This window comes from Ranitomeya imitator, chromosome 8, assembly GCF_032444005.1.
Source record: "Ranitomeya imitator isolate aRanImi1 chromosome 8, aRanImi1.pri, whole genome shotgun sequence".
NCBI lineage: Eukaryota > Metazoa > Chordata > Amphibia > Anura > Dendrobatidae > Ranitomeya > Ranitomeya imitator.
The window spans coordinates 56,181,115-56,193,899 of NC_091289.1; the positions used below are offsets into that span (position 1 = coordinate 56,181,115).

The 12,785-nt window shown below is 42.9% G+C and overlaps 1 protein-coding gene across 1 annotated transcript in view; it reads right to left on the bottom strand.

The window, feature by feature from the left end:
• The window catches only part of BAIAP2L2 (BAR/IMD domain containing adaptor protein 2 like 2), a 90,970-nt gene that overhangs the window by 37,395 nt on the left and 40,790 nt on the right, over window positions 1-12,785 (bottom strand). The window contains exons 4-7 of the mRNA XM_069736956.1: window positions 12,345-12,406; window positions 7,055-7,126; window positions 5,788-5,904; window positions 3,463-3,609 (exon numbers count right to left, since the gene is read on the bottom strand). Coding sequence (XP_069593057.1) covers window positions 3,463-3,609; window positions 5,788-5,904; window positions 7,055-7,126; window positions 12,345-12,406 — 398 coding nt within the window. The remainder of the gene's footprint in view (window positions 1-3,462; window positions 3,610-5,787; window positions 5,905-7,054; window positions 7,127-12,344; window positions 12,407-12,785) is intronic.

The window sequence follows — 12,785 nt, forward strand, 5'->3', positions numbered from 1 at the left end:
AGGGACCGCGCTGGGAGCAGGTAAGTATGATTACACAGCCCCCGCTCCCCCTCCCCTGCTGACACCCGGGTATATGACTCGAGTATAAGCCGAGAGGGGGACTTTCAGCCCAAAAAAATGGGCTGAAAATCTCGGCTTATACTCGAGTATATACGGTATTTTATTAGTCTTAATTTCACCATACTTCAGCGCCTGCAAAAAGACGTAAAATAATAAACCGTATACTACCTGTCCGCTGTAGTCCAATTAATAACGAGTGTCCCACGACGATCTCCCCTATAGAACAGTGACATCGGGTGATATCACTGCTCTATAGGACCCACAGTGACACACTGACAGGAGACAATGGCTCCTGCAGTGCATCACTGAGGTTACTCTAGTTCACTGGTCTCACTTTATGGCAATTGCTGCGTGGGAAAATTTCTCACACAGCAATGGCATAAAGTGAGACTAGGGACTATTTTCTCAAAGGGGCGTAGGAATACATTGTGAGGAATACATTGTGGAAGGATACCTTCCATCATTGTATTCCTGGAGCCCCTGGAGAGCAGTCACATCAGCTGATGCTCCTGCTCTCCACGGGAGATCGTCGTGGGACACTCGTTTTAATTGGATTTCTGCGGATCAGGGAGTATGGTGTTTGTTTATTATTTTAATATTTTTTACAGGTGACAATGGCTTCGGGGAACAAAGTGACAAGTGATGGTGAGTATGTACTCTATGTTATATGTACTGTATGTCTGTATGTATGTTGTATGTATGTATGTATTGTATGTATGTACTGCATGTCGCATGTCCCATGTTGTCGCATGTCCCATGTCGCATGTTGTCGCATGGTGCATGTCGTTGCATGTTGTCACATGTCATCGCATGTTGTCGCATGCCCCATGTCGCATGTTATCGCATGGTGCTTGTCATTGCATGTTGTCACATGTAATCGCATGTTGCCGCATGCTGCATGTTGCATGTGCATCGCATGTTGCGTGTCATATGGTGCATGTCATCGCATGGTGCATGTCGTCGTATGGTGCATGTCGTCGCATGGTGCATGTCGCCGCATGGTGCATGGCGTCGAATGGTGCATGGCGCCGCATGGTGCATGTCGCATGTCGTCGCATGGTGCATGTCGTCGCATGGTGCATGTCGTCACATGGTGCATGGCGCATGTTGTCGCATGGTGCATGTCGTCGCATGGTGCATGTCGTCGCATGGTGCATGTCGTCGCATGGTGCATGTCGTCGCATGGTGCATGTCGCATGTGTTGCATGTTGTCACATGTTGCATGATGTCACATGTTACATTGCATGATGTCACATGTTACATGTCACATGGTGTATGTTGTATGTACTGTATACGTGTGTATGTGTTTGTTTTTTTACATTCAACACATTAGCCGGATGATGGGACTACTACTGTCCCATCATTGGCTAATGTGTCACTCACCGTCAGTGTAGCAGGCAGAGCCCGATGGCAGACCCCTGGCGCCGGCACGCACATACCGGCGCCGGCACTCAGACCCCCGGCACCGGCACGCACATACCGGCACCGACCCGCAGACCCCCGGCACCCACATACCGGCGCCGTCCCGCAGACCCCCGGCGCTGCCACGCACATACTGCCGCCGGCCCGCAGACCCCCCGGCGTCCGCACAATCATCCCAGCACAGCCCCGCCTTCCCCCAGCACAGCCCCGCAGGCAGCCCCAGCCCCGCCCACAGCCCAGTCACTATTGATGAGTGACAGCTGTCTGTGGGAGCTGGTCACGCCTGCTCCTGACGTCACGTCAATTTCCAGAGTCTGGAAATTGACGTGACGTCAGCGGAAATAAGCTGCGGCTGCAGCCTGGGGGTCACGTGACCCGGACTCAGCCACCGACATCGCGCCGCTCACAGGCGAAAACGGCAACATAAGATATTTGCACAATTCATTTGGGGCCCCGGGGGGATACATCGGGGGGTTAATTGAAAGTAGTGGACAACCCCTTTAATTCAGAGGAAACTTAGCAACAATTCAATTACTGTATATACTCGAGTATAAGCCGACCCAAATATAAGTTGAGGCACCTAATTTTACCACAAAAACTGGAAAAACGTATTAACTCGAGAATACAGTAAGCCTGGTATGCATAGCCTCCTCATCCCCATCCTGGTATGCATAGCCTCCTCATCCCCATCCTGGTATGCGTGGCCTCCTCATCCCCATCCTGGGATTTTTTTTCTCGCTCAAATAAGCAAAATGGATTGTACAGACTCTGAGCCTGGGGAGCCAGGAGACAATCTCATCAGTGTGCCACTCAGGCAATGAGGAGGTCGCCGCAGCCTCTGCTCCCCCACCAATGATCCCGCGCAATTTGCTATTCTAGCCAGCCTGAAGGATGGGCACCAGTAGCAATTTTCAGATACTCATTATTTTACCACTCTCCAGCCCTACAGGAAATTAACTTCTGTTACAACCAAAAAATTCACGTTTTGACTCCTCAATCCACAGGACCTGCTGCCAATTTTCAGCACCCACTCCGGTTGTTTCTATGACTAAGGTATGGCATTTTGGCCACAATTCTTCCAGGAAGACCACTTCTGGCTAAGGTATGGCTTGCTGGCTAGAATTCTTTCATGAAAGTCACTTCTCTGAACGGTAGATGGGTGTAACTGGATACAGTTGGTTGCTGCTAGTTTTGAGCTGATGGCACTGCTAGACACCTTCCAACGTCAAAGGAAAGAATGCATGTCTCATCTGCTGCACTAAATTTCCTTGGCCATCCAATGTGCACAAGGTCCTCAACAATGCTTATTTCTTGATGTTTCTTCAACAGAGCTTGAACAGCACATCTTGAAACCCCAGTCTGCTTTGATACCTTTACCTGGGAGAGATCTTGCTGTTGCAGTATAACTACCTTGTGCCTAGTTACTGTGCTCTGTCTGGTCATAGTGTATGACCAGTGACATGAAACGGTCTTCCACAATGTTACCTTTGTAACGGAGTTTAGCTGCACCTCACCCAGTTTTAAGTGTCATACACAACTGTTCCTGTTTAGCTAATGATTGTGCTTCAATCCCAACATGGAAATACTACAAAATCCATGACTTTCTCCAATTGTTGCGAGAAGAATTGATGATTTGTTGCAGTTTTGACTGCAATGGGTGGTCACACCAAATAGTGATTTGATTCAGACTTCTCTTTTGTTCATTTATTGTGCATTTTGTTAATTGATAAAAATAAACTATTAACACCTCTATTTTTGAAAGCTTTCTTACTTTACAGCATTTTTTCCATACCTGCCATACAGTTCGTTAATTTTAATCCGCTACTTAGTTTGTGATCATTTATATTTTGAGCACAAAAAAAGTTAACAGTCTTGATCTCTTGCAGTTCTCTATCTTCAACGGCCAAATCTATCAGGTAAGTTGATTTATGCAATAAAGCTTTAAGAGAAACAAATAATGTGTAAGGTGAAACTTCGTACCCGATTGTGATATTGTACAAAGGTATTGCACAGCAGCCATTGTCGTTCGGCCAGAAACCGGTATCTTCGTTTCTCCTCCAGTTCTGCTGCATGCTGACTCTCTCTGACAAATGAAAGCATGTCGGAATGCAACATGTTCACTTTTTCCTACAAAAGATAAAAGACCAAATCACCTTTCACTTTTTTCCTGCAAAAGATGAAGGAGCAAATCACCCAGGAAGTTACCATTAATATAGCAGCGCTATGGGATTCAACATCCAAAGGAGGCCACCTCCACTCATAAGTACGGCAGATGGAGCGACCATGAAGCTTTCTACTACCAAAATTGATAAATCCTCAACTTTATAACTTTATTACTGTACTTTTTTTTTATTTTGTAACAATAATCAGTCAATAAAAAATCACTGGGATATAAAACAATAAAACCTCAGAAGTAACTGTGTACTCAAGATAATTAGCCTAGTTAGGAAAAAAATCGATCCAGCAGTAATTGCATTCCAACTCATTAGTAACCCCCTTTATATAGGATCTGTCACTACTCCTGATATGTCTGTTTTAGTAAAAAAAAACAACAACCATTCCGTATAACAGAGGTAGGAAATCTTTTTTTTCTGCCAAAGGCCATTTTTATATTTATAATACCCTTCGGGGGCCGTACAAATTGCATGCTATCTCCGCCCACGAAGTACGTCCTGATGCTGGTACTGGTGCCAGGACGCAATCTTTCATTGCAGGGGATGGATAAAGGGTTGTGGTTCTCCACCCTTGCCATATAATATCACAATTCTAGAGCATCATTGTGTTATAAGTCCCTGTTGTATAATTGTTTTGTTATTTTTACTAGCAATTAATTAATAAGTTGGCATCTGATTACTAGCCTCTCACTAGGTGTCAGGGCAGCCAGTTTCTCAGTATCCTCCAATGTCTCTATGTCTGAAAAGGAAGATCCAGAGGTCACACTGACCTCGCCATGACATGAAATCTAGTGGAAACCTTTCCAGTAGAGTTGAGAGTGTGATAGCACCAAGAAATATCTTTATAACCTGACATATCACCTATCATTATTGCAGTTACATTAATAAGCTGGCACTGCAATGTATCTATCATGGCAATGTTCCCACTAGGACATAGTGACAATGCAACTCTGTGAAGGTATACGATGCTTATACCGCACAATAATGCCCATATAGAAGTGCTGAGCAAGAACTGCAGAGGGAACAGAGTGCATAAAACCATAGGGTGATGCCCTATTGAATGAGCAAGAGAATTCAAGGGAAAGTGCTCACTTGAGCGAGCTGTGTGAGGCACAACTCCTATAAAGGTAGGATATCAGCTGCAGTGGCCCCATGGCTGGGGGATGAAATCCTCCAGCAAATTTTTCCAAATTGGAGAATTCATGGTATTGGGCTGCGCTCCCGGAAAAAAGGTCCTATTGCAAAATATAGATTGAACGTTTTTTATTCCACAATGTGTTTCAACGCCGGACTGTACAGTCGGTTTTTAGACTTGAGAAAGACACCAGTCAGGCGTCGAAACGCATTGTGGAATAAAAACCACTCAATCTATACTAGGATCTTTATTTCAGCAACGCAGATCAACTGTCATGTCGGACGCTATTCACACTAGGGCGTCCGACAGACAGCGGTAATTCTGCATTCGTCCACTATGCGCTCAGTGGCGCCGGCTAGATTTTATCTAGGTTGTCCGGGGTTAATCTAGCTGGTACTCAGATTGGAGGCTGGGTCATGCTTACGGCCTTTAAATAGTTCTTCTGAACTTTGGGCGTCGCCGATTATAGCTTGTGTCTTGTACCTGGTGATCTTGGTTCGGAGTGGTGGTCTTGGAGTGGAAATATCATATCTGGTGGTGTATGATCCTTTGTCATATTTCTCCTTCCTATTTGTGTTTTGTTTTGCCCTGTGCACATTATAGTGTTTTCCTGAGTGTGTTTGCGGCGTGGTGCGTTTTTGGTTTTCCCTGTCTGTGCTTTCTGTAGGGGTTGGTGTGAGAAATTATCACTGGGTGGAGGTTTCAGATTAGTACTGAAACAGGAGTCAGGGTCAGGCCTGGCGGCCCAGACAAGCACACCATCAGTGTAATCTCTGGGAGAGGGACAGACAGGGTTTCCCTAGTCTGAGGGATATCGCAGGGGCCCGGGTTATTAGCTTTAGCCTACCTAGGCTCCCTAGACATCAACATCATCATATTTGGTCACATAGGAGTGTTAACAGATTCCACTACGTGATATTGCTGTAATATTGAAAATAACATTGATGAGCCGCAGTCTCAGTAGTGTTGGAATTAATACTTGCGTCTTGTCCTTACTTTCATACTTTGTAGGTTACGGTCCCTTTGTCTCTCCATTTTCCAAGCATCTTGCATGCATTTATCAAGGGTGCTTGCTCTCTGACGATACTCCATTTCATAACGGTTTTGGCTGTCCTATGTAAGAATGGAAAATAAAATACCAAAGACAAAATCCATACGAGTGATAAATGGATATCCCTTAGTACAAGCAATTCTGGGAGAGGGAGATCAGCTGCAGGGAGTTGCCAGCACATCGTGGAGGCTATGATGAACATGCTCATATTGTGACATGGCTCTGCTGTCTCCTTATACAAAATACATATAGATAGCTGACTATTGGGGGAACGGGGTCAGTCACAATGTTTGTACTGATTTTCTAAATGGAAAGATATGGATAGCTGAAGTATCTTAAGATAATGTGGGTACAATATGTTCAAGCAGGCGACCCACTGATTACAGCTAAAAGGAAGATAATATGATCTGCTTATTGAGGACCTTTCTAACATATAGACATTATAATCGGTCGCCAGGTTTTTGATACCCCATCTGAGAACAGCCAGATGTAGGGGCAGATATTCTGATCCTGATTATTGGACTGCTTGCTGTTGTTTTGATAAGATCACTTGTTTCATCTGCTGCAAATTTACCAGTTCTCTGAATCCTGAGCTTTGTATAACCCCGCCCACACCACTGATTGGCTGCTTTCTATGTATACTGTGCATAGGCAGAAAGCTGCCAATCAGTGGTGGGGGCGTGGTTGGACTACATGGAAGCAGGGTTACTAGTCCTCTAGTGATAATCTCCTGCTAATAAAACAGTGATTATATCAAAACTACAGCAAGCAGTCCAGCAAATGACACATCACTGGATTATGGTCTCTGTCACTACATTACGCTGCTCTTAGAATAGATGCCAAAAACCTGGTGACAGATTCCCTTTAAAAGGGGTCGCACAATACTGGACAAGCTCTTATTAACAGCCCCAGGGGGTAAAAATCTGCTGTGTCTTCAACAGGTCTCTTAGCATCAACATATGGCAGGGGCATTAGTCGCCTCTGATCGGCTGCAGCATTCATATTTTGTCTGAGTCGAAAGAAACAGTATAGCACCAATTTTATAAGTGAGTATCGATTATTTGTTGTTCGTCTTCCTGGGTCCATTAATATGGGGTTTTTCAGTAATGGCTAAATATTCAGAATGCTTGGGGGTAAATACATGAAACTGTCGTCAGAACATACAGTATAAAGGATGCATAAGCCAGGATATATATTATAAATGCTACTCACTCGTATAAACTGCATATCCAGCTTTGTGTTCTTGCCCATTTGTTGGACAATCTCGCCATGTAATGTCTGAACCTATGAAACATTCACAAATTATTCTGGCTCAAAAGTCCATGGAATTGTAATTACTGAGGCTAATGGCTGCAGTTAAAGACCATTTGTCCATAGATTTTAAAATGAGCAGATATGATACAGAACAGAAATACAGGTACATGTTCGCAGTTGTCTCTTGGTTCCTAAAGACCTGAATACACATTAATTGGACCCGGTCACCTCCAGAAATGCTACTTACCTGCAGATATAAGGATAATCTGCAGGTAGATAGCGTATAAATCCTATAAGGCTGCGTTAGTGGAGCAGCAGCTAGAGGGAGAAAATTAAGGTACAGTGGATATAAAAAGTCTACACACCCCTGTTAAAATGCCAGTTATTTTTTGTCATGTAAAAGAATCATAGCAAGAGGAATCATTTCAGAACTTATTCCAACCATAATCTGCACAAATCCATTGAGAAACAAGCTGAAATCATTGTGAGGGGGAAAAAATAAAAACTAAAATAATGAAGTTGCATAAGTGTGAACACCCTCTTATAATTTGGGATGTGGTTGTGTTCAGAATTTTCCAATCACATGTACACCCAGGTTAAATAGTAGTCAGTACATCACAGCCATGATTTACAGTCATTCTGATTGACAATTACTTAGATGCATTTTAGAGCCAAAGCCATGGTCCATAAACAGTTTACAACACAGCAAAGGGATCTCATAGCACAAAGTTATAAGTCAGGAGAAGGGTACAAAATAAGTGACCAAGGCATTAGATTATATCTTTGAAAACTCTGAAAACAGTAATAAAAATTGGCATAGGTTTGGTACAATGGTGACATTACCTAAAACTAGATGTCCCTCAAAAATTAATCAAAAGACTAGAAGGAAATTGGTCCAAGAGGCTGCCAAGAATTCTGCAGCAACATTAAACGAACTGCAGGAATTAGTGGCTAGTACTGGTTGTGTACTGCATGTGACAGCAATCTACTGTATTTTTCGTATGTCTAGCCAGTGTGGTATAGTGCAACTGGGAAGCCTTTCTTACAAAGAAACATCCAAGGCCCTCCATATTTTGCCAAAATCTACATCAAGTCTGCTAAAGGGTGTGGCTAAAATGAGTGATGGACTGACGAGACCAAGGTTAAACTTTTTGACCATCATTTCAAAAGGTAAGCATGGCGCTAAACCAATACTGCACATATAATAATAATAATAATAATTTTATTTATATAGCGCCAACATATTCCGCAGCGCTTTACACATCACCAAAAAAAACTATAATCACAGTGAAGCATGGTGGAGGCATCATTATGTTTTGGGACTGTTTTTCAGTAGCTGGTTTTGATGCTTTAGTCAGGGCGAAGGGACTTATGAACAGTTCCAAATATCCGTGAACAGTTCCAAATATCAGTGAACAGTTCCAAATATCAGTCAATTTTGAAACAAAACCTTTACTCATCTTCCTAAAAGCTGAAGATGAAGAGAAATGTCATTTTCAGAATGCCAACAACCCTACCCATACTGCCAAATTAACAAAACAATGGCTTTGCCAGAAGATCAAAATTTTGGAATGGCCAGGCCATCTGAAAAACTGTGGGTGACCAGAAGACGAAGCTGTACACAGGAAATTCCCTTGCAATCTGACAGCAGATGTGGAGCGCTACTGCAAGGAAGAGTGGTCAAAGATTGCCAATCCTTGATGTTACATACTGATAAACTCCTACTCAAAATACTGAATTATGTCATAGCATAGATACTTCATAGTAACATAGTTATTAAGGTTGAAGGAAGACTTTAAGTCCATCTAGTTCAACCCATAGCCTAACCTAACATGCCCTAACTTCAACGAACTATTAGTTTAAGGGTGTGCATATTTATGCAACCACATTATTTTGTTTTTTTCGTTTTCTTTTTCCACCCAAAATGATTTCAGTGTATTTTTCTACTGGATTGTACAGATTATAGGTGAACTTAAAGGTAGGAAAAATGAATCTTTTTGGTATAATTTTTCAACATGACAAAAACTTGGCTTTTTAACAAGGGTGTTTACACTTTTCCTGTTGACTGTGTGTTCTCCCTGCAGCTGCTCACTTCCAGTCATCAGGGCGGTCTAGGGGGCATTTACAGTTACCACTCACTCCACAGCAGACTGATTGACAGCTTGCTCTACACCGTGTGTGTGCAGGGCAGGCTGTCAAATTGCTGGGAGTGATTACAACATGATCACTGTGTAGTGAGCCAAGACTGTAACTGAGTAATTGTAAGTGAGCGGCTGCAAGGAGAAAAAAAACCCATAATATTCTCCCTGTAGCCGCTGCTCCAGTAAGGCAGGCAAGTAGGATTAAAATGCTATTTACCTGCAGATTACCTCTATATGTACAGGAAAATAGTATTTTTAGAGGTGACATATCCTTTAAAGTTATTTTGGCGGGAATGGCCGATCATCTAACGCCTTCCGACTATCCTCCTGGAGATGATGCTGTAGGAAATAAGAATTAGCATATGGGTTTTGTCAGGCTCCATACTTTTCTTCTTCCTGGAAATGAGCCATCCCTACAGCAGCTAAACTGGATTTGTGCCCATATACCCTTGTTGTGGTTTGTTATGTAATTAAAGGGGTTGTTCATTTTCTTAAAGGAAATCTGTCGGCAGGTTTTTGTTATGTAACTGAAGAGCTGCATGATGTAGGGGCTGAGAACCTACATCAAGTGACACATTCAAGTAATGTGTCACTTACTGGGCTGTGTGTTATTGTGTCAATAAAATAAGTGTTTTATCAGCATGACATTATCACTACAGGACTAGGTGTCTTGTGCCTCCTAGATTAGTGGATAGCCAACATTCGGCACCCCCACCAATCAGCTGTTTGCAGCACCAGCTAGATGTTAACAGTGCATGAAACTGTAACAGCGTGGCTTATTAGATAATGGAAGTTCGCGAATACTGCAGCTCATCTCCTATTGAAACAATAAAAAGATGAGCTATAATAATTTATTAGGTTACTGTATAAACAGGTCATTTAACAGAAAAACGGTAGTGACTTCTAGGGTTAGAAATAAATAAATTGATAACGATAAACTTCTGGAGATTTCAGTTCTTGAAGAAAATGCACAATTTGGTTTTACCGAAAGATTTGCTATATGGGTAGTTAAAGGGAACCGGTCACCCCTTTTTTTCGATTTGAGATAAAAATATGGTTCAATTGTGCCTGAGTTCTGCTTTACAGCAGTACCTTTCATATCCCCCGATTCCCAACCTTTGTTTATAAAATACCTTTGTAATCTCTCAGTTTTCCTATGTAAATTACCCCGCTGCGGTCCGATGGGAGGGGCCTAATCGCCGTTTCTCCCCCGACACCTTGGCGTGCTTGACGTAACGAGATCTGTGAATAGCACACACCCCGTTTAGGTTCTGCGCGTCCACACTGAATTAGCCTCTAGTGCCTGCGCAGTATGCTTTGCCCAACTGTGGTCAAAGCATAATATCACTATTGCGCATGTGCCCACATTTTTCATTACGTTCTATGTCCCCTTGCATGGCAAGACTTCCGGGGAACAGAACGTAATGTAAAATGGCTAATGCGCATTAATGATTTTTATGCTTTGCCCACTGTTGGGCAAAACATACTGCGCACACGCGCGAGAGGCCACTTCAATGCGCAGGCGCAGAAAAACAGCGCCGACGCAGGAAAGAAGCTAAATTAATGCGTGGAGCAAGGCAGGAGGTGGGGAGAAATGGCGAGTAGGCCCCACCCATAGGACTGGACCGAGGTTATTTACATACAAAATAGGAGAGATTACAAAGGTATTTTATAAGCAAAGGTTGGGAATCGGGAGATATGAAAGGTACTGCTGTAAAGCAGAGCTCAGGCACAATTGAACCATATTTTTTTTTATCTCAAGTCGAATAAAAGGGATGAGAGGTTCCCTTTAATGAATACTGTAAACAATTATAAAGGTTATCTAATATATAATTGCCTAGAATACTACTTCCTGCAATTTGTGCCAACTTCCTGTCCGGAGATAATGTCCGGAGCTAATGTCCGGAGATAAGTGACGTCAACAGTGTCCAGTGTCTGATTGGTTGCCGCCTGCTGCGAGCGACCAATCAGAAACGTGCCGTACTGTGACACACTCCGCCCGCCATTTTGGTGTGATTTTTGAATTTTTACCTCACAGCAAGTCTCTACTGCGTGGAGGCGGGCCCAGTGACGTTGCTCTTCAAGCTCCTGCCGAATTTCGTCAAAAAAATGATAATACCATTTACCAAAACTATATATATTTAGTTGTGAAGTGGTTCAGTGACATTTTCACACCAATTTTTAACTTTTGTTTGGTGTTTTCTCCATATACTGCCTATTATTCACTGACTGTTATACTGAGAGACTGCCGTTTATTAACCTCTTCTTTGCCACATTGGGTATATTGCTCTATTATTTGCCACATAAGGACATTGTCCATTATTGCCCAGCAATTTCTCTGCAATATAAACTGCCTATTTATTAATATCTGCATTCCTGCAAAGAACTATTGCCTATTATTAACTGGCTATTTTCCTACTACCTGACATTGTTCTTAAGCAAAGAACCGTTGTTGTGGCATTTGCCACAACACGCAAAGTTGTCGTCTGATGTCTTTCATCCCTCCCCTCATAAGCATGTTCATGGATCCTGTGTAACTGTACCTTAAATAACAATAATTGTCAAGAGCTGGTGAGTGCAGCCATTTTTTGTTCTTTCTTACTATTATTTATTAATTGTATTATTCTTACATTTGAATAAATAAAGTATATATGGATTCTAGACTCCCGATTCTTTAGAATCGGGCTGTCATCTAGTCTAATATATAATTGCCTAGAATACTACTTCCTGCAATTTGTGCCAACTTCCGTGGCTTTGTCCGGAGCTAATGTCCGGAGCTAATGTCCGGAGCTAATGTGCGGAGCTAATGTGCGGAGCTAATGTCCGGAGGTAAGTGACGTCAACAGTGTCCAGTGTCTGATTGGTTGCCGCCTGCTGCGAGCGACCAATCAGAAACGTGCCATACTGTGACACACTCCGCCCGCCATTTTGGTGTGATTTTTGAATTTTTACCTCACAGCAAGTTTCTACTGCGTGGAGGCGGGCCCAGTGACGTTGCTCTTCAAGCTCCTGCCGAATTTCAAGTATATATGGATTCTAGACTCCCGATTCTTTAGAATCGGGCTGCCATCTAGTATACTATAAACATTATATTTAAAATTGCTTACCACTAACTGAAGCCCAGAATTTGCATTTTTGCAGTTATCAGCCATCTGGATGAGTATCTGACCTATAATATTGAAAGGGAGAACATTACCGTTATGCAAGTGAAGATCTTAGCTCTTTGTCTTTCACAATTTAGAACTATTTTTGGACATTTCAGTAGTGAGAGTCACTGCACACTCACTCCTGTGATAAACCAATGAGAGAAATGTGTTACCTCAGGCAGGGAAATGTGTTACCTCAGGCAGGGAAATGTGTTAATTCAGGCAGGGAAATGTGTTACCTCAGGCAGGGAAATGTGTTACCTCAGGCAGGGAAATGTGTTACCTCAGGCAGGGAAATGTGTTACCTCAGGCAGGGAAATGTGTTACCTCAGGCAGGGAAGTGTGTTACCTCAGGCAGGGAAGTGTGTTACCTCAGGCAGGGAAGTGTGTTACCTCAGGCAG